Raw genomic sequence first — 22,290 nt, 5'->3', positions numbered from 1 at the left:
GGGGGAGTGGAGTGAGGGACGGCGGGGCTGAGGGGGCACTCATCCTAGGCAGGAGCCCTTTGCTGGGTGTTGGAAGCCTGGCAGTGCGTCGTGTTCCCAGCCTAGGTGTTGGCTAGCAGGATGGGAGAGTGGGTGCTGGGGACCAAGCTCCTCTACCCATAGGTTAGTCCCGAGCCATCCGGGTGTCATCTCATTCCCTCCCTGGCTGGAGTTCTACACAGACACTGCCGGGTACCTGATCCCTGCTGGGGTTTCCTCCTGTGGCCAAGTCGAGGCAGGTGCCTGAGACATCCCGGCCCGGCTCTCGGGCACTGTCTTTGCAGAGCTGCACGCAGGAGGCGGTCAAAGAGCTGGCAAATGGCTTCGGGTACTCCATCTCCCTGGACAGCGGCCAACTGCACCGCACCATCATCAATAACCAGGGCTGCTCTGAGGTGAGAGTGGGCACAGAGGGGTCTTCCCACCCAGGCCCCTGAGATGACCAGGGTAGGCCCAGAATCCAGCCTCAAACTGCCCATCTCCTGGGAGCCTAACAGGGCTGTCCCCCCTGAGTGTCCCACAGTCCCAAAGGAATCTGGACTTCTGCTCCTCCCCACCAGCTGCATAGGAGGATAGGAGGGCACTCGTTGCATTTTCCTAGGAAGATTAGAGAAAACGTTGTCACTTCCCACTAGGCCCTGAGTATCTTTGAATTTTGCCTTTTTTGGAACATGCAACCTCGATAACGAGGGTCTCCAAACTCCCTTTAATGTAAGAGAAATAACCATCAGCGTGTTTTGGAAGTCAAAGGGATTGTCAGAGTGTGTCACTGCCTTGTACACTGTTTCCAGACTGGGGCGGGGTGGGGTGGCCACATAACATTTCCCTCCAGGTTGGGGCCCAATGAAGCCTCAGGCAGTTAGAGGGGCTGGCCCTCAGCCCTCACTTTGGGCAGCTCTCAGTTCTGACCCACAGGACCTAGAGAAGCCACCTGGCGCACCTAAGCCTCTGTTCTCCTCTCTAGAGAGGGGGTGTCTGTTGAGGACTCACTGGGCTGGTGCTCTTCACAGAGGGAGGTCTGTTGTCCCTCAGTGAGCAAATGGCCTCGAGGGAGATCAATGTGGAATCCTTCGCACGCCCAAAGTCAGATTGTACTGTGAGAGCCCAGAACCTTGCTGAGTGTGGGAGCTCCTGTGTCTCCTGTCGCACATGTCTGGGAGGGGCTAGGAGTTCCTGGGTCAGCTGCAGACCTCGATAATGCTGGTGGTTCACAGTGGTGGCCCTGACCCTGTGTCCTCCTCATCCCACCCAGAGTGAAGATGAGTCCACTCTGTCTGTAACTGAGGCCTGCAGGATGCGTGCCCTCCAGGCAGGCATGATGCAGAGGCTCTCAGAGTCTGTGCTGCCAGCCTTCCCCAGCAGAGTCCTCTGCAGTGTCATCACCTCCCTCTACAGCTACTCAGGCTCCAGCACTTCCCACCAGGTCCTGGACCAGCTGTTTCCCAGGTGACTGCCCGCCTCCTCCTCAGCACAGTGGTGACTCTGCCCACTGCCAGCTGTGTGTCTTGCCTTGGGAATGTCACCACATCTCTCTGAGCCTGAGTTGGCTCCTCTGAAATGTGGGGTGAGAGAGGATGAACTTGCTAGGCTTCTCCCAGGGATGAATGGGATCAGCCATCCAGGTGCTTCCCTGGTGCCCGGCTCTGCAGAGAGGGTGGTGGGCCATGCTGTGGTTGCTGGTGGTGATTATTTCTCTGTCCCCCATGGAAAGTAGTCTTCACTTCACCTCTCCCTTCACTGGCTTGTGGCTTTTTGAGTTTGGAAAAGCACCTGGAGAGCACCCTGTCAAAGAGTTTGAGATGCCATCCAGCTGGTCCTGGTGCTTGTCCTTGGTGTAGCCACTTAGGGATCTCTAGGGTCACAGAGGGGCCACAGGCCCACTCAGACACCTGGGATGGTTCTGGTTGGAGGTCATTCAACAATGTCTATGAAGGACCTACTCTGAGCAGGACTTCTGGACACACTAAGGGTCACTCAGTGAATGAAGCAGACAGCCTCCCTGGTCCTCCCCTCTATTTTGAGAGTCAGACAGTCACACTTGACATCATTCACAGGTCCCATCTACCCGCCATCCCGGGTGATGACTTCATCCCCTTTGGGACACATGGAGGCAGCTTGGCCCATTGCGTGCGGGATGCTGGAGGACACGACCACCTCCCAAAGTGAGTGGTCTTTGGGACGAGAAGAAGGGCCTCCTGTCTCTAGCAAAAAGGGTGCGGGGCGAGGATGGAGGCTATGGCCATGTCAGGCCTGGGAGAACCCTGCATCTCACCCATCTTGTGATTCCCATGGGAGGGCTCAGTTCTGGTGGCTTCCACTCCAGCAGGACTGGACTCAAAGAGAGCTGTGCATGGGTCCCAGGCCCCTTGAGAATTGGAAGGGAGGCTGGGTTGCGTTGTCCCCTAGAGACCCACTCCCAGCAGAGTCCCAGCTCCTCCTGCCTCCCTTTCTCCACATCCACACCATGTGAGCACCACCGCCAGGTCCATAGTAGGAGGTGTGTGAGCAAGCTGCTCCCAAATCTGCTGGAGTCTTCATTCCAGTGGCCCACATACATGGAGGGCTTGAGTGGGCTGTGTCCAGACCCTTGGGGAGGAGAGTGTCGGTGGGAACAAGAGACTCTCACAGACTCTGTGTTCAGCCTGCTGGATGAGCAGGCCTGCCACAGCCAGGTCAGGCAGCCAGGGCTCAGGGCTGGGATGGGGCCCTCCTCTGGAGGGGGAGGGTCTGGCACAGGGGCGCAGATGCTAACAAGAGTGCCTTGGGAGGCTGGTGTTTAAGGAAAGGCCAGGCCACTGACTCTCTGGCCCATCAGCCTCCCCGCAGTGCTATCTATTTCCTGCTGGGAACCTGGCTGGGCCAAGGGCAGGATTGCAGGGAGCCCCTGCGGTTTCCCTCTTGGACCCTGCAGCTGGCCACTCTGCACGTCAGCTTTGGTGGCTCCCACGTGGAGGGCCATGCCTACCTTCTGCCAGGCCACCTGGAGCATCTCAAGGCCATTGAGGCCGAACGGAAAGGTGAGGGGACTGGAGTCTGGGAAGACTGTCTGTGTTGAGGTTCACGGGCTAGCGTTCCCTTAGAGGCAGTGGAGTCCTTTCTGTCTTTGGAAAGGCACAGAAACTGTCAGGTGTGTGCGTGAAACTTTCTCTTTATCCTGCTCCAGAGCCAGCTCCAAAGCTCCTGCCACTTCCAGAGCCAGAGCCAGTGCCAGCCCCCGGGCTGGAGCCAGCTGCACCTCCAGTCTCACCACGTGTGGTAGAGCTGGAGCCAGCAGCCCCTGAGTCGGCCACTCCAGGACCAGAGCAAGGGCCACCAGTAAAGGCAGCCCCAGAGCCCAGCTGCCCCTGGGCCATGACCACCGAGGACCAGCTGAGGGAGGAGAAGCCGAACATCTTGGACTTCCCTCCCCAGCTGGTGGCAGAGCAGATGACGAGGATGGCTGCGGTGAGCAGAGGAGCTCGCGGGGCGGGTGGCCCCTGCCTTCCCGGTGCCATGAGCCACCCCACACCTGCCATTCCCTGCTCAGGATTCCGATGATCTGGGTCCAAATCCCTGCTTCCTTCCTTATCAACACTGTGACCTGGGCAGATTTCTTTCTCCCCAAGCCTTCGCTGTCCCCTAGCGAACACGGGACAGTAGAGACAGACACTCAGCACCTGCTGTATAGGGTGGCTGTGCCGATGAATGAGGTGGGAGAGAGTGGAAGGTGGGCAGAGTCTGGCCCTTTGGTGGGGGATGGGCACTCACTGAAGTGCTGCCAGGTCCTTGGGTGGATCCCCCATCTGCGCAGGTGTCCCGGACAGCCTCAGCACTTATCAGGAAGGTGATGTGTATTGAGTCCAGTGGAGACAGTCAAACAAAGCTGGGGGTTGTCCCTGCCTCTGGGGGAATGTGCATGGGAATGGGGAGTGGGACTCGAGGGGCACTGGGATGGGTGGATGATGGCCCTTCTGGTGGGCATGTGTGGGCTGCCTTCTGGAGCTTGGAGGAAGTGAGACGGGGCTGGGAGCAAATGTCCCCTCCCTTCCCCACAGTCCTGAGTTCGGGGTCATCCTGGACTGGGTGCATTCAGTGGACACAGACAAAACCCAGGGACTCCCATAAGCCTCAGGCCAGATGCTCTGCTTCCTGAGCTCCAGTTCTGATCTCACCCTGCCTGGGCCTATGGGGGACTGTGGACGCTGAGCTGGGGTGTGGCAGGACCGGGTGACACTCCGCATCTTCTGCAGGAGCTGTTCAAGACGTTGGTGCCCGCCCACTGCCTCGGCTCCATCTGGTCTGAGTGTGACAACAGGAAACGCGAGTCCCTGGCACCCACCGTCCGTGACACTGTGATGCACGACAACACCATGGCCAATTGCATCCTCGTCACCTGCCTTGGGGATGCTAGCATGACAGCACAGGACAGGGCCAGGGTGGTTGAGCTGTGGATCAGGGTGGCTGAGGTAAGCCTTGGCACGCCCTGTCTGGATGCATGGGAATTGCCTCTTGTTTCTCAGCTCTCAGGATTGAAGTCTGGGGTCTTAGTCCCTGGACTGTCCCTTGACCCTCATGCCAGGGCCACGTTGACCTTGACTTGAGGTCCCAGTGGGGACAAACTCACTTCCTCTCTTGTGTTGAGCTACAAATCCTTGTGCCTGGCAGTGTTACTCATCGGGTGGCAGGTGTGCCCTCCCTGGCTTCCCTGGGCATGTGTGTCCTCCAGGACAGGAGAAGTCCGTGAGGTGACAGAAACCAGAGGCAGCAGAGCTTCAGCTCACCCTCACGGCTCCATCTCTCCGCTTCCCCAGGAGTGCCGAGGACTCGGGAACTTCTGTTCCCGCCACACAATCCTTTCTGCCCTGCAGAGCCCTGCCACTGCTTGTCTCCAAGACACCTGGGGACAAGTTTCCAGGTGGGTAGTGGGTAGACTGCTCTCCAGCCAAGCACCATGAGGGTGAGGTGGCCCAGGCAACCTCATTTGGGCCGGCATGTCCCCCAAAGTCAGCTGAGAACACCTGGGAGACAGCGAACACCGGGCGCAGGGACTGACCTGGGTGCTGGGTCTCTGAGTCTCTCAGGGCCCTTAGGCCAGCAGTTCCATCCCAGGGATTCATTTCCTTCCAGACCAGATCCTGGCTTGAGCCCAGGTGGAGATTGTCAGGTGTTTCCTTTGCAGCAACAGAAGCCTCTATGCAGCTGAAACCAACACTGTTCCAAGGAGATCTGTTTGGGACATCTGGGAATGGAGGCCCCAAGGGACAAGAGGAGAGGCCCCTCCACAGTCCCATGGGGACCTTAGAGCTCAGAGCACCCCAGCGAAATCCCTCATCCAGGCCCCAGGCAGTTTGGATCTGCTGGGTTCTCAAACAAATGGGACTTGCCTTCAAGCATCCCACAGTTTTTCTTTTTCTTTCTTTCTTTCTTTCTTTCTTTCTTTCTTTCTTTCTTTCTTTCTTTCTTTCTTTCTTTCTTTCTTTCTTTCTTTCTTTCTTTCTTCCTTTCTTCCTTTCTTCCTTTCTTCCTTTCTTCCTTTCTTCCTTTCTTTCTTTCTTTCTTTTCTTTCTTTCTTTTCTTTCCCCACCCCGCAGGGAGAGTTCTGGAACCTGGAAGAAGTGGGTCAGGAGATAGAAACGCATGAGCAGGGAGCTGCTAGTGCAGGTAACCTGGAGGCTGGAGATCTCGAAGGAGGCCAGAAGGAGAGGGGAGGGGAACATCCTGAGGGGATCCTAGGAGGTGAGGCTATGGCAAGGCTCAGCCCAGGCTGGGGGTCAGACAGCCCTGTGAGGGTGGGGCAGGCCGGGGCCACTCGGCCAGGTCCCCCAAGACTCCCTGCCCTCCCCCTCCCTGTCTGTTCAGCTGGGGTCTGGACGCACCCCTGGAGTCCAGAGGCCGGGGCCTTTGTCAGATTTGGAGCCAGGGGTGGGGTGAAGGTAGCGGGGACAGGGCCTGTAGCTGGCATGGGGAGCAGCCTCTCCCAGTGGGTCCTTGAGCCAGTCACTGCCCCTCTGGGGGCCTCCGTCTCCTCCTCTGGGAAGTGGAGGGAAAAGATCAGCGGTGCAGGCCTCCCAGCGGGGTGCTACCATCCAAGGGAGGACAGGAACGGGAGGAGATTTGTGCCGGCTCCTCCTCGAGAGGTGAGGGGAGAGCAGTGATGACACGCAGATGACTCTGAGTCCTCAGGAGACTCCTGGAAGCAGGTGACATTCTCCTCACACTTTTCAGCTGAGGAAAGAGGGCCAGGGAGGCCTGGGCAGGCCCAAGGTCACACAGGACTGATTCCTGGAGCTGGGACTGGTCTAGAATCAGAGCACCCTGCAGTTTGGAGCAGCAGAGGCAGGAGGGGACTGGAGCCGATGGCCAGGGTCTGAGATCAGGGGCCTTGGGGGGACATGTGGAGGGGAGTATGGGCACACTGACCCTGTCTTCGGCCCCAACAGGAGGCGACCTCCGTGTTAAAGACTGCAGAGAGGGCACGCCAGGGAGCCCAGGAGAGGCAGTGGCAGCAGGTGAGGGTGACTGTGGGGGAGGGGCCCAGGAGTCAGAGGAGAGGGGGCGCCTCCTCCCAGCTGGAGGCCTCCCTCAGAAGAGGGGCCTTCCACCTCAGGCAAATCTGCTGTGGCTGCCAAGCATGACGGGCCTGCAGTGGCAGTGAGCAGGAGGAGGCCTGGAAGGGCTGGCAGCAGGGCAGATTTGGGGTGGGGAAGGGCAGGGGCCACTGCCCCTGGGAGGCGCCAACAGCCATCCCTGTGACTTGACTGATGGAGTTTGGTGTTCCTGGAGGGGAGCGGGGGAGGGAATTTTGTGTGTTGCGGTGTCCCGAAGATCCTAGGCTGCTCTGTGTGGGGGCGTGGGGTGGGCAGGAGGCTGGGCTGAAGGGTTTCAGGGGAAAGTTCATGGGGGCACCTGAGAGCGGGAGCTCATCACCATGCCCATCCTGATGGCGGCACAGGGTGTCGTCCCCTCCCTGGTGACGTTCTTCGGTTCCCTGGAGCTGCTGGACGGTACAATGGAGGATTACGTGGAGGTGAGTGAGCCTGGAGGTGGGTCCAGGGGCTCAGGCTCCTGAGGGTGGGGAGGAGAGAGTCCTGTCCTGAGCCCTGAGCTCTCTGCATTTGGAAAAGGTCCTCTCAGCAGGGCCTCCAGCCTCGTGTGGGAGTTGGGGTGTCAGGCCCATCTCCCCAGTGGGTGATGCAGGCTCTGCATAAGCCACCGTCCAGGTTCCCTGGGCTTCTGAGGCTCAGAGCTGCCTGACTGTGTGGCCGCAGGAGGTGGTGTCTGAGCTGGACTCAGCCTCTCCCTCTGGCACTGCCAGTGAGGGAAGAGAAGTCGGGCCCCTCCCAGTCAGGAAGCACATCAGAGGCTGAGCTGTCCCTTCCTGCCTGAGGCCTGAGTCTCCCCACGTGTCATCAGAGAGGGTTGGGTTACAAGGTCTCTTGCCTCAGTTGCTCTGTGCCCCCTGCTCTGGAGCCCAGAGACTGGCCCAGGTCCAAGTCTGGGCTCTGGATGGGCCTGCCCACTGGCAGTAGTGCAGCATTGCAAGAGGTGTGGACGGGGGCTAGTGCTGGCCAAGGGGGCTGTTTCTGATGGACTGCGGCTGTCTGCTTTCCAGGGCAATGTGCTCAACTGTCGGAAATGGAATGAAGTAAGCAGCTGTGGCCTCCCGGTGGGGAGGGTGGGGGTTGGAAATCAGAGACCCCCCAGCAGTGGGCAGGACCCCCTCTGGCCCAATCCCCAGGGTGGAACATTTATTTGCACAGTTCGATATACAGAGCTAGGGATCCTATGGCATTGGTCGGTGGGGGAAGGGCTGGCATCAAAGACTCCTTCCTGGAGGAGCTATTTTGAGCCAAGTGTGAGAGCAGGCAAGTCCTGACTGGAATCGCAGGGAGGGAGGGTTCCCAAGTGGGCAAAGGCCCCAGACTGGCCCCTTGCCCCCTTCCTCACCCCCTCCACGAGCCCTGCAGGGTCCCCCACTCAGGCCCTGTAGGCATCCTGTGCTTGCTCTGTCCTAGCAATTCAAACTGATGGACGAGATCGAGCTGCTCCAGGAGGCTGCAAATCTGTACACCGTGCAGCCCGACAAGCACTTTGGGGCCTGGTTCCAGGCCGTGGAGCCCCTGAGCGAGGAGGAGAGGTGAGTCGGGTCAGGAGTTGGGGGAGGGCAGGGCAGACTCTCTCTGCTGACCAGCTCCAGAGCCCATGTCCATGGCTCACTGGTCAGCCTCAGATCTGGTTGCATGGCGACCCCTGGGGCCCTTCGACTCCAGCTGCTGTCAGGCTCCAGGATGCACATGTGATGTGTGGCTCCTGAGAGCTCCCAGCTCTGCTCTGTCCTGTAGCTACAGCCTGTCTTGCCAGCTGGAGCCCCGATACCACTGGGTCAGAAAGATTCAACTCTTCTTCAAACACAAGAAGAACCGCTCAGGGCAGAGTGAGTGTCTAGACCGGCAGTGGCTGAATCCACGGGCTCAGGAAACATTCAGACTGAGTGTGGGCCTGGGGAGGCAGACAGCTGGCCCTGGGTTCCAGCTCCACTGCTGAGCAGTCCTGTCCTGGGCGGTTGCACTCACGTTCCTGGGATTGGTTTCCTCCTCTGTGAAATGGGTGACGCTAAATATCAGCCCCTGTGTCAGGGACAGATGGGGTGCTGTTGGCTGACTGAGCACTGAGCAAATGGCTGGAGCAGAGAGCGCAGTGGGGGCCGGGATGGGGTGTGCACTGTGGTTCCAAGGCAGGCCACTCAGGAAACGCCTCTCTTTCTCCAGACACCAGACCCCCAACCAAGGGCCCAGTGGTGGTGGTCGATGACCCTCCTGAGACCAGCTGAGCTACAGCGGGGACACAGCATTGACACTCAGGGTGCACATGGCCACCTCCCCTGATTCTGATGAGGAGAACTTTGTGATCCGTTTCTGGGGGTCCCCTGTTGGCCACGAGGGGAGGCACCAACCCCTCTTCTCCCTCCCCCCTTTTGCCCAGCACCTATTTCCCTATTTGGCGGGGCCATATTTTGTTGTCAATGGTAAATGCTCCGTTTGAGTATTATATTAAATTGTTGCTTCTTTCTAATCCTGGGAGTGGAGGTGTGAGTCTTTCGCTCGCAGCACTCATGGAAACCGGATCCAGAAACTCACATTCCTCCTCAAATTTAGAAATCTCCCAGAGTGAGCAGCTCAGTTTATGTGGAGAAGGGAGAAGTGCCAGTCCTCTCCCTGGCTACTGAACGACATGCCCAAGTCCCCCTCCTGCCGAGGACAGGATAATTGCAGTGTGGTTCACCCTGTCCAGGAGCAGAGATGGCCCCTCCGACCTCTTGGGACTAAGCGGTTGGAGGCGTTTTCTCAGCCAGAGCCACAACCACTAAGCTGGGCGTGTCTGTCAAACTAGCACGTGCCTGTCCCTAGCACACGTCCTGCCCAGGACAGTGGCTGCCTTTCGACACTCTGCCGGAAGAGGGAACATTTTCCCGGTTTCTCTTGCACACAGATTAGGACCTTGTTTTCTGATTCAGTCTCCGCAATGGCTTCAGCTCTAAGTGGGGAAAATACCATCAAAAGCTCAAAACGTGCACATGGAGAGGACGAGGCCAGAGGAAGGTCCTGTGGACATGGACCATGGGCAGGCAGGACTCTGCCTTCTCGGGCCCACTAGGGGCTCCCTGTTCACCTCTGACCTAGACTGGATCCCCCTGGGCTTCTGGTCCCTGACTCTGAATACCATTTCCTGCTTGTTGTCTATCCAAGGGGAAAGCTGTGGGATGCAGCTTTTAGGGCCTCAGCCAGGTCTCCCTCCAGAAACCTAGTGCTCCCAACAATCTGTTCCAGAAAATATCACCAGAGACAACACTTTCCAACTCATCTTATGAGGCCAGCAGTACCCTAAAAGCAAAACTAGAGTTTAAAACTAGGGAAAACTTGAGAACAACAAGTCTCAGAAATGAGCAGTTACCGTTTTCTATGAAATATTAGAAAACTGAAGCCAACAATGTAAAACAATCATACACCAGGACAAAGAGGAAATTTTTTCAGGTATGCAAGGTTGTATCAGCATTCCAAAATTAAATCAATGTGATCCACCCTGTCATAGGCTAAAGGAGAAATTTATACATATATGTCAGTTGGTATGTGGGGGAAGTCATCAGATAGTACATATTAGATATGTCAGGTTCTTTCTCTATCAATTGCACCTCATTAAAGCTCTTACAAAAATGAACCTAGATATAGAATTTACACTTTCACAAACTTTTAGTAAATGGAACAGAGACCTAAATGTAATGCAAAACAATGCAACTTCTAAAAAGATTATGCAACAAACTCTAAGTGGACTCGAATCTGGAATTATGTTATTAAGATACAAACTGAAAGTATAATCTCTGAAAAAAAACTGATGTTAGACTTTATTTATTATTTTGGTATGGAAGGTTGACCCTGAGCTAACAGCTGTGCCCATTTTCCTCTATTTGGACTGTGGGATGCTGTCACGGCATGGCTTGACAAGCTGTGTGTAGGTCTACACCCAGGATCCGAACCTGTGAACCCCAGGCTGCCGAAGTGGAGTGCGTGAACTTCACCACTGTGCCAGCGGGCTGGCCCCAAGTTAGACTTTATTAAATTAAAAACTCCTGCTTTGTGGAAGGCAAAATCGATGAGTCAAAAGACAAATTACAGACTGGCAGACGATATTCGCAAAACAGATATATGATAAAGAAACTATGTCCAAGATATAAGTAAAGAATTCTTAAAAGTCAACCATAACAAAAAAATAAACAACCTTATTGAAAAATGGGCAAAAGACCTGAATATATCCCTCACCAAAGAAGACATACAGATGGCAAACGATCCTGAGGACAGATGACCAACGCCACAGGTCATTCGGGAATTTCATATAAAACCTCAATGAGATACTTCTACACACCTATTAGAACTGATAAATGCAGGAAACTGGAGCCCGGTTCCGGTGTATCTGACAGTTGGTTCCATGGTGTCTGGCAGGTGGTTCCTGTGTGTCTGGCATATGGTTCCGGTACATTCGAAAGTTGGTTCTGGCATGTCCAGCAGGTTGCAACAGTGTGTCTGGGACCTGATTCCATCCTGTCCGGTTGATGCTTTCAGAGTGTCCTGGCTTTGTTTCCGGCATGTCTTGCAATTAGTTCCTGCATGTCCGGTGGGTGATTCTGGCGTGTCTGGCAGATTTTCCAGCCTTTTCCAGAAATTGGTACCGGCGTATCCAGGACCTGGTTCCGGTGTATCCGGCAGGTGATTTTGGTTTGTCCGGCAGGTTATTCTGGCGTGTTAGGATGGTGGTTCCAGCTTGTGTGGCAGGTGTTTGTGGCATGTCCGGCACCTGGTTCTGGCATATTTGGGAGGTGGTTTCAGTGTATCTGGTACTTGGTTCTGGGATATCCAACAGGTGGTTCCGAAGTGTGTGGCAGGTGGTTCCTGTGTGTCTGGCATGTGGTTCTGGTAGGTTCGGAAGATGGTTCCGGCCTGTCCGTTAGGTGCTTCCAGCATGTCTGGAAGTTGGTTCTGGCGTGTCAGACTCATGTTTCCAGTGTGTCTGGTGGGTGCTTACGGTGAGTCTGGTGGGTCATTATGGGATGTCTGTGTGGTGGTTCCAGAGTGTTTGGCGGGTGCTTTTGGCATGCCTGTCGGGTTTTTCCAGCATCTAAGGTGCCTGGTTCGAGCATATCCAGCAGGTGAGTTCTCAGCTTCCTAAAGAGCTGGAAGCAAGACAGTTTGTGGCTTGTCTCCCCTTGAGGGATGGAGGCAGTGCTTTGTGCTGTCCACCTCTCGAGCAATATAGGGCATGGTTGAGAGCAAATGGGCCTTTCTGACATAGGGGCTTTCTGACACTCTCTCCATGAGTGCACAAGGGCGGTTGGTTAAAAGCCTCTTGTCTCTATCCTCCTAAGCTTGTGGAATCACAATCATATGGGCCTTGGCCCCATTGCTTAAGGGGAAGATGTAGCCATTACCCCTGAGCCGGGTTGGCAAGAGGGAAATGTGGCAGAAGCAGAAGTTCTAAAGTAGCGAGTTAAGGGCTGGGAGGAAATGGCATTCAACAGCCTGTGTATGAGAGGTTCCCAGTATGCTGTAAGAGCACTGTGGAAAGCGACTTCTTTCTCAGCTTCCTAAAGAGCTGGAAGCAAGATGGTTCGTGTCTTGTCTCCCCTTGAGGGATGGAGGCAGTGCTTTGTGCCTTCCACCTCTAGAGCAATGTAGGGCACGGCTGAGAGCAAAGGGGCCTTTCTCCCATAGGTGCTTTCTGACACTCTCTCCTCCAGTGCACAAGGGCGGTTGGTTAAAAGCCTATTGTCTCTCTCCTCCTAAGCATGTGGAAGCACAACCATTCGGGCCTCAGCCTCCTTGCTTAAGGAGAAGATGTAGGCATTTTGTCTGAGCTGGGTTGGCAAGATGGAAATGCCCCAAAAGCAGAAGTTCTAAAGCAATGAGTTAAGGGCTCCAAATAAACAGCATTTCAGGTGCCTTTGTATGAGATGTTCAAGGTACACTATAAGAACAGTGTGGAAAGTGAGTTCTTTCTCAGCTTCCTAAAGAGCTGGAAGCAAGATGGATTATTGCTCATCTCCCCTTGAGGGTTGGAGGCAGTGTTTTGTGCCTTCCAGTTTTAGGGCAATGTAGGACTCTGCTGAGCAAACTTGGCTTTTCTTCCATAGCTGCTTTCTGAACACTCTCTCCACCCATGCACAAGGGCGGCATGAGAGGTTGCCGGTATGCTGTAAGAGCACTGTGGAAAGCGAGTTTTTTCTTAACTTCCAAAGAGTGGTTGGTTAAAATCCTATTGTCTCTCTCCTCCTAAGCATGTGGAAGGACAATCATTCATGCCTCAGCCGAATGATTTGGGCGGGTCTTGTGTGACCCACCTGCCTTAAATGCTGGAACCAACTGCTGGACACTTCAGAAGCATCATCTGGAAATGGTGGAACCACCCACCGCAGATGTGAGAATCAGGTCCAAAATGTGCCAGAGCACCTGCAGGACACACCAGAACCATCTGACTCAAACGCCAAAATCACCTGCTGGATACACAAGAACCACTTGATGGACACTTCAGAATCACATGACGGGCATGAAAGAACCATCTCTCAGAGTGCCAGAACCATGTGCTGGAAATGCCGGAACCACATCACTGACAGACATGAACCACCTGCTGGACACGCCTGAACCATCTGCTTCACTCGCCAGAACCACCTTCTGGACAAGCCAAAATCACCTGCTGGATACACTGGAACCAGGCCCCTTAGAAGCCGGAAAAAGCCAACAGACATGCCAGAAGCACCTGCCGCACACTCTGAAACCACGATACAGACATGCCTGAATGACCCGCCATACACACCAGAAGCACCCACCAGACACGCCAGAACCACCTGGAACCACCTGCCGGACACACTGAAACCATGGCACTGACACGCCAGAACAACCTTGCAGACATGCCAGAAGCACCCAAAGGACATGCTGGAACCATCTTCCGAACATACCAGAACCACATGCCAGACACACAGGAACTACCTGCCAGACACTTTGCAACCACCTGTTGGATATGCCGAGACCACGTGCCAGATACACTGAAACCACCTCCCGAATACACCAGAACCAGGTGCTGGCCATGCCACAAACACCTGCCAGACAAGCCAGAACCACCAGCCTAACACGCCAGCACATCCTGCCGGACATGCCAAAATCACCTGCCAGATAAACTGGAACCAGGTCCTGGATACGCCAGAACTAATTTCCAGAAAAGGCCAGAACAACCTGCCAGGCAGCCTGGAATCCCCTGCCAGGCATGTGGGAACCAACTGTCAAACACGCCGGAACCAACACCTGGACACACTGAACGCACCAACCGCACACGAAGGAATCAGGGTCCGGACACACGGTAGCCACCAGCTGGACATGCCAGAACCACCTTCAGAACATACTGGAACCATATGCCAGACACACAGGAACTACCTGCCAGACACCACGGAACCAATGGTCAGATACGATGGAATCAGGCATCCAGTACGCTGAAGCCACCTGTTGAACACGCCCAAAAGCTGTGCTGGACATACCAGATCCATATGATGGATACACCAGAAACAGGTCCAGTACAGGCCAGAACCAGGTTCCAGAAACACCTGAAACAGCTGCCGGACACACCTGAACCAGCTGTTAGACCAGCCTGAACCACTAGATGGAGAATCCTGAACCACATGCCAGGCACACCGGAACCAGGTGCCCCACACGCCAGAACCACCTTCTGGACACGTCTGAACCACCTACAAGTCTTGTGAGAACCACCTGCCGGATACAGCAGATACAGGTGTCGCACACACCGAAACCAGGTGATGGACATGACTGACCACCTGCAAGACATGCCAGAACCAGATGCCAGACACACTGGAACCACCTGCCAGACACCTCAAAATCCCCTGCTGGATATGACGGAACCTTGTGACACAAACGTCGGAATCATCTACCAGACATGCGGGGACCACCTCTTGGATATGCTGGAACCAGGTGCCTGATTCACTGAAAGTACCTGCCAGACACACCAGAACCAGGTGTCAGACACGCTTGGACAACCCACAGGACACGTCAAAATCACCTGCATGATACCCTGGAACCGTGTGCTAGACATAACGGAACCACCTGCCAGATACACCAGAAACAGGCGCAGTACATGCCGGAACCAGGTGCCCCACACGACTGATTCACCTGCCGGACAAGACTCAACCGTCTGCCGGACATGCCAAAACCACCTTCTGGGTGCACTGGAACAATCTGTGTGCACGCCTGAAACACCTGCCGCACAAATGTGACCCATGTGCCTGACATGCTGTAACCAACTGGTGGACATGTTGGAACCATCATCTGGACACTCTGTAACCACTCACCACAGTCGTGAGAATCAGGTCCAGAATGCGCCGGAAGCACCTGCAGGAGAGGCCAGAACCACCTGACTCACACGCCAAAATCACCTGCCGAATATGCCAGAACCACTTGACGGACACTTGGGAATCACATGCAGGGCATGCCAGAACCACCTCTCAGATATGCCAGAAACACGTGCCAGACATGATGGAACCACTTTCTGGACAGACCTGAACCACCTGCCGAACACACCAGAACCACCTGCTTGACTCACCAGAACCACCTGCGAGACATGCCAAAATCACCTGCCGGATACACTAGAACCAGGCCCCTTAGATGCTGGAAAAACCCGACAGCCATGCTGGAACCAGCCTCTGCACACTCTTTAACCACCACACAGACATGCCAGAACGACCTGCCAGACACACCAGAAGCACCCACCAGACACACCTGGAAACACCTGCCGGACACACCGGAAACATGACTCTGACACACCAGAACCAACTCCCACACATGCCAGAAGCACCTAACGGACACATCCGAACCATCTTCCAAACGTACCAGAACCACATGCCAGACACACAGGAACCACCTGCCAGACACTTCGCAAACACCTGTTGGATATGCTGAGACCACGTGCCAGATACACTGAAACCAATGGTGAATACGCCAGAACCAGGTGTTGGACATGCCACAAAAACCTGTCAGACAAGCCAGAACCACCATCCTAACATGCTGGAAAAACCTGCCAGACATAACAAAATCACCTGCCAGATACACCAGAACCAGCTCCTGGATACACCAGAACCAATTTCTGGAAAAGGCTGGAACAACCTACCAGACAGACTAGAATCCCCCACCGCACATGCGGGAACCGAATGCCAGACATGCCAGAATCAACACCTGGACACTGTGAGCGCACCAACCACACACAACTGAATCAGGTCCTGGACACACAGTAGCCACCTGCCAGACACGCTGGAACCACCTTCAGAACATACCGGAACCACATGCCAGAGACACAGGAACCACCTGTCAGACACCATGGAACCAACTGTCAGATACGGAACCAGGCGCCCGGTACGCTGAATCCACCTGCTGAATACGCCAGAACCATGTGCCACACACGCAGGAACCATGTTATGGATATGCCAGGAACAGGTCCAGCACAGGCCAGATCCAGGTGCCAGACACGCCTGAAACAGCTGCCAGACACCCTTGAATCACCTTATAGACCAGCCTGAACCACTTGACAGAAAATCCATAACCTGGTTCCAGTGTGCCCAGAATGTGGTTATGGTATCCGGTACCTGATTCTGCCATATGTGAGAGGTGATTCTGGCATGTCTGACAGTTGGTTCCGGGATGTCAGGCTCGTGCTTCCACCATGTTTCACGGGTGGATCAGTGCTGTCCAGCACGTGGATCAGTTGTGTCTGGTGGTGGGTTGCAGCATATCTAGGGGTCGTTGCAGTGTGTCCAGAAGGTCGTTCCGTCGTGTCCAGCATGTGGTTCTGGCGAGTCAAGCAGGTGGTTCCAGCGTGTACGGCAGGTGGGTCAGGCATGTCTGTCAGCTGGTCGAGGTGCCTCTGCCAGATGGTCCAGGCATGGCTGTCCCCTGACCCAGGCATTTCTGAAATGTGGTTCTGACGTGTCCGAATGATGTTTGGGCATGTCCTGCATGTGATTCAGTCCTCTCCGGGAGGTGCTTTGGGGTTGTCCGGCAGGTGGTCCGGGTGTATCCAGGAAGTGGTTCGGCATAGCCAGCGTGTCCTTTGAGAATGTCTAGCCTGGGGTTCTGGCATATCCCACAGGTGGCTCCAGTGTGTCTTGCACCTGGATGTAGCGTGTTCGGCTTCCAGCATGTCCACCAGATGGTTCCAGCTCATCCTAAAGGTGGTTACGACGAGTTCATCAGGTGGTTCAGGCTTGTCCATCACTTGGTTCAGTCGTGTCCAGGACCTGGTTCCAGGATGTGCAACACCTCTTTCTGTTGTATCCAGTAGGTGGCTCCAGGGTGTCCTGCAGGTGGTTCAGTTTTGTCTGGCACCTCATTTCGGTGTGTGCGACACCTTTTTCTAGCACATCTGGCAGGTGATTCTGGCATGTCTGGCAGGTGGTACTTGCATATCTGGCAAGTGTTTTGGGCATGTCCAGCAGGTTTTTCTGGCCTTAGGGCACCAGATTCTGCCGTGTCCAGCAACTGGTTCTGGCATATCCAACAGGTGTTTCCGGCATGTATGGTAGGTGTTTGCGGTGTGTCTGGCAAGTGGTTCTGTTACATTGGTAAGGTGTTTCCAGCATTTCCAGTGGGTGCCTCCAGGGTGTCCAGCAGTTGGTTCAGACGTGTGTGGCTGGTGCTTCTGGCATGCCTGTGTGGTGGTTCTGAAGTGCCTGGCTGGTGTGTCTGGGGTGTCTGGCAGTTGATTCCCACGTGTCTGGCAGGTGATTCCAGCATGTCTGGCAGGTGGCTATGGTGTGTCCGGGACCTGATTTCGTCATGTCAGGTGGTGGGTTAGCATGTCTGGGTGGTGGTTCTGGCATGTCCATCAGTTGATTTTGACATTCAAGTTGGTTCTGGTGTATTCAGGACCTGGTTATGGCATATCCGGCAGGTGATTTCAGCTTGTCCTGCCTGTTGTCTGGCGTGTCTGGTGGGTGGTTCCGGCATGCCCGGCAGGTGGTTGTGATGTGTTTGGCATCTGCTTCTGGCGTATCCTGCATGTGGTTTTACAGTGTCCAGCACATGGTTCTGCCATGTCCGACAGGTGGCTCCAGTGTGTCAGGCAGGTGTTTCTGGGATGTCAGGCAGGTGGTTCTGGTGTGTCCAGCTCGTGGTTCAGCTATGTTTGGCAGGTGGATCAGTGCTGTCCAGCAGGTGGATCAGTCATGTCTGGTGGTTGGTGGCAGCATATCCAGGGGTGGTTCCAGCATGTCAAGAAGGTGGTTCCGTTGTGTCCAGCAGGTGGTTCTGGCATTTCCAGAAAGTGGGTCCACTGTGTGCAATGGGTGATTCTGCCGGTTCCTGCACATGATTCCAGCGTCTCCAGGACCTGATTCTGGCATCTCCAGTGCATGGTTCCAGACTGTCTGGGTGGTGGTTCCGAGGTGCCCAGCTGTTGGTTCCAGCATGTCAGGCAGGTAGTTCAGGTTTTTCCAGTGGATTGTTTCAGTATGTCCAGCGGGTAGTTCAGGTGTGTCTGGCAGGTTGTTCAAGCATGTCTGTCAGCTGGTCCAGTTGCATCTGGCACTTGGTCCTGGCATGGCCGTCCCATGTTCCAGGCATTTCTGAAACGTGGTTTTGATGTGTCTGAAATGTGGTTTTGCCTGTCTGGCATCTGATACATTCCTCTTCAGGAGATGTTTTGGGGGTGTCCGGCAGGTGGTCTGGGTGTTTCCAGGAAGTGGTTTGGCATGTCTGGCATGTCCTTCAATTATGTCTTGCCTGTGTTTCTGGCGTGTCCAGCAGGTGGTTACAGTGTCTCTGGTACCTGGCTCCTACGAGCGCAGCAGGGGCTTCCAGCATGTCTAGCAGGTGGAGCCACCTGCTGGAAATGCCGGAAACAGGCACAGCCGGACACACCAGAACCACCTTAAGAATGTACCAGAACCACATGTGAGACACACAGGAACTACCTGCCAGACACCATGGAAACAACTGTCAAATATGCCGGAACCAGGGGCCCGGTACACTGAAGCCACCTGCTGAATACACCAGAACTATGTGCTGGACACGCTGGATCCATGTGATGGGTACACCAGAAACAGGGCCAGCAGAGTCCAGAACCAGGTGCCGGACACACCTGAACCACCTCCTAGACCAGCCTGAACCACGTGATGGACAATCTAGAACCACATGCCGGGCACACCAGAACAAGTTGTCCAACATGCCAGAACCACCTGCTCGACACTCCTGAACCACCACTCAGTCTTGTGAGAACCACCTGCTGGATACACCAGAAACAGGTGTTGCACATGCCAAAACGAGGTGCTGAACATGACTGAACCACCTGAAAGACATGCGAGAACCAGATGGCAGACATGCTGAAACCACCTGCAGGACACGTCAAAATCCCCTGCCGGATACAGGGAAACCATGTGCCGCACACGCCAGAATCACCTACCAGACGTGCCAGGACCACCTGTTAGATATGCCAGAATCAGGTGCCTGATTCATTGAAACTACCTGCCGGACATGCCAGAACCAGGTGTCAGACATGCTTGGACAACCCACATGACACGTTAAAATCACCTGCATGATACCCCGGAACCATGTGCCAGACATAATGGAACCACCAGCTGGACACACCAGAGCCACCTGCCGGATATGCCAGAAACAGGCACAGCACATGCAGGAACCAGGTGCCCCAGATGACTGATCCACCTGCCAGACAAGTCTGAACCATCTGCTGGACATGCTGAAACCACCTTCTGGGTGTGCCTGAACCATCTGTGGCACACGCTGGAACCACCCACTGGACATGTGTGATGCACCTGCCTGACAAGCTGGAACCAGCTGTCAGACACATAAGGACCATCATCTGGGCACTCTAGAACCACCCACCACAGACATGAGAATCAAGTCCAGAATGTGCCAGAAGCAACTTCAAGACATGCCAGAACCTCCTGACTCACATGCCAAAATCACCTGCCAGATATGCCAGAACCACTTGACGGACACTCCGGAAGCACATGCCAGGCATGCCTGAACCACCTCTCAGATATGCCAGAGCCATGTGCTGGACATGCCAAACCACCTCCCAGACACACCTGAACCACCTGCTGGACATGCCTGAACCACCTGCCAGATATGCTGGGACCAGACCCCTTAGACGCTGGAAAAGCCTGACAGACATGCTGGAACCACCCACCGGACACACCAGAACCACCTGGAACCACCCACCAGACACACTGGAACCATGACTCTGACATGCCAGAACCAGCTCCCGGACATGCCAGAAGCACCCAACAGACATGCCATAACCATCTTCCAAACCTACCAGAACCACATGCCAGACACACAGGAACCACCTGCCAGACACCAGGGAACCAACTGTCAGAGATGCCGGAACCAGGCGCCTGGTACCCTAGAGCCACATGCCAAATATGCCAGAACCATGTGCCGGACACGCCGGAACCATGTCATGGATACACCAGAAACAGGTCCAGCACAGGTCAGAACCAGGTGCCAGACATGCCTGAAACAGCTGCTGGACACACAAGAACCACCTGCTAGACCAGCCTGAACCACTTGACGGACAATCCAGAACCACATGCCAGGCACACCAGAACCAGGTGCCCAACATGCCAGAACCACCTGCTGGACATGCCTGAACTACCTGCCTGTCTAGTGAGAATCACCTGCCAGATACACCAGAAACAGGTGTCGCACACACCAAAACCAGGTGCCGGACATGACTGAACCACCTGCAAGACACGCCAGAACCAGCTGCCACACACACTGGAACCACCTGCCGGACAATTCAAAATCACCTGCTGGATATGCCGGAACCATGTGCTACACATGCCGGAATCACCTACCAGACACGCTGAGATCACCTTTTTACTATACCGGAATCAGCTGCCTGATTCGCTGAAAGTACCTGCCAGACATACCAGAACCAGGTGTCCGATACGCCTGGAAAAACCACAGGACACGTGTAAGTCATCAGCATGATACCCTGTAACCATGTGCCAGACATAAGGGAACCACCTGCCGTATATGCCAGAAACAGGCACAGCACACGCCGGAACCAGGTGCCCCACACGACTGATCCACCTGCCGGACGAGACTGAACCATCTGCCAGACACGCCGAAACCACCTTCTGGGTGTGCAGGAACCTGTGGCACACGCCGGAACCACCTGCTGAACTTCTGTGACCCCCCCACCTGAGATGCTGGAACCAACTGTCAGACACGTTGGAACCATCATCTGAATACTCAGGAACCACCCACCTCAGACGCGAGAATCAGGTCCAAAACTCACAGGAAGCACCTGCAGGACACACCAGAACCACCTGCTTCACATGCCGAAATCACCTGCCGGATACGCCAGAACCACTTGACGGACACTCCGGAATCACATGCTGGGAATGACAGAACCACCTCTCAGATATGACAGCATCACGCGCCAGACATGCTGGAACCACCTCCCCGAAAGACATGAACCACCTGCTGGACACGCCTCAACCACCTGCTGAACATACTGGAACCACCTGCTTGACTGGCCAGAATCACCTGCCAGACACACCAAAATCACCTGCCAGATACCCTGGAACCAGGCCCATTATACACCAGAAAAAAGTGACAGACATACCAGAACCACTTGCTGGACACTCTGGAACCACCACACAGACATGCCAGAACAACCAGCCAGACACACTGGAAACACCCACTGGACACGCCAGAACCACCTGGAACAACCAGCTGGAGACACTGGAACCGTGACTCTGACACACCAGAACCAACTCCCGGAAATGCCAGAAGCACCAAAAGCACACACCAGAACCATCTTCCAAACATACCAGAACCACATGCCAGACACTTCGGAACCACCTGTTGGATATGCCGCAACCACGTGCCAAATACGCTGAAACCACCTGCCAAATACACCAGAACCAGGTGCCAGACAAGCCACAAACACCTGCCACACAAGCTGGAACCACTAGCCTAACACACTAGAACAACCTGCCGGACACTCCAAAATCAGCTGCCGGATACAGCAGAACCAGGTCCTGGATATGCCACAACCGATTTCCGGAAAAGGCTGGCATAACCTGCCGGACATATGTGGGAACCAACTACCAGACACGCCGGAACAAACACCTGGACACTCTGAAAGTACCAACAGCACACCACGGAATCAGGTCCCGGACACACGGTAGCCAGCTGCCAGACACGCGGGAACCACCTTCAGAACGTGCAGGAATCACCTTCAGAACATAGTGGAACCACATGCCAGACACACAGGAACCAACTGTCAGAAACACCAGAACCAGGTGCCCGGTACCCTTAAGCCACATGCTGAATATGCCAGATCCATGTGCCAGACACCCCAGAACCGTGTGATGGACACACCAGGAACAGGTCCAGCACAGGCCAGAACCAGGTGCCGGACACACCTGAAACAGCTGCCGGACACACTTGAACCACCTGCTAGAACAGCTTGAAACACTTGACGGACAATCTGGAACCACATGCCCTGCACACTGGAACCATGTGCCCGACACGCCAGAACCAACTGCTGGACATGCCTGAACCCCCTGCCATTCTAGTGAGAAGCACCTGATGGATACACCAGAAACAGTATTGCACACACCAAAACCAGGTGCTGGACACGACTGAATCACCTGCAAGACATGCCAGAACCAGGTGCTGGACACACTGGAACCACCTG

General features: G+C 54.9%; 2 protein-coding genes across 7 annotated transcripts in view; both read left to right on the top strand.

The window, feature by feature from the left end:
- Nucleotides 1-4,933, top strand: part of LOC138919875 (ral guanine nucleotide dissociation stimulator-like) — a 136,441-nt gene extending 131,508 nt beyond the window's left edge. For all 6 annotated transcript variants that reach the window (XM_070246466.1, XM_070246465.1, XM_070246468.1 and 3 more), the window contains 7 exons: nucleotides 324-434; nucleotides 1,292-1,485; nucleotides 2,094-2,201; nucleotides 2,855-3,056; nucleotides 3,203-3,483; nucleotides 4,269-4,484; nucleotides 4,830-4,933. In XM_070246466.1, coding sequence (XP_070102567.1) covers nucleotides 324-434; nucleotides 1,292-1,485; nucleotides 2,094-2,201; nucleotides 2,855-3,056; nucleotides 3,203-3,298 — 711 coding nt within the window. In that variant the 3' untranslated portion in view covers nucleotides 3,299-3,483; nucleotides 4,269-4,484; nucleotides 4,830-4,933. The remainder of the gene's footprint in view (nucleotides 1-323; nucleotides 435-1,291; nucleotides 1,486-2,093; nucleotides 2,202-2,854; nucleotides 3,057-3,202; nucleotides 3,484-4,268; nucleotides 4,485-4,829) is intronic.
- On the top strand, nucleotides 4,830-9,090 carry LOC111767437 (ral guanine nucleotide dissociation stimulator). Its single transcript, XM_023635351.2, has 8 exons — nucleotides 4,830-4,933; nucleotides 5,610-5,679; nucleotides 6,459-6,527; nucleotides 6,971-7,045; nucleotides 7,631-7,663; nucleotides 8,034-8,155; nucleotides 8,361-8,452; nucleotides 8,787-9,090. Exons 2-8 carry the CDS (start codon nucleotides 5,656-5,658, stop codon nucleotides 8,846-8,848), a joined length of 477 nt encoding a protein of 158 aa, XP_023491119.2. The 5' UTR covers nucleotides 4,830-4,933; nucleotides 5,610-5,655; the 3' UTR covers nucleotides 8,849-9,090.
- The last annotated feature ends 13,200 nt before the right edge of the window (nucleotides 9,091-22,290 follow it).

Source organism: Equus caballus, chromosome 21 (assembly GCF_041296265.1).
Source record: "Equus caballus isolate H_3958 breed thoroughbred chromosome 21, TB-T2T, whole genome shotgun sequence".
Classification (NCBI taxonomy): domain Eukaryota; kingdom Metazoa; phylum Chordata; class Mammalia; order Perissodactyla; family Equidae; genus Equus; species Equus caballus.
This window is presented reverse-complemented; position numbering and strand designations above follow the sequence as displayed.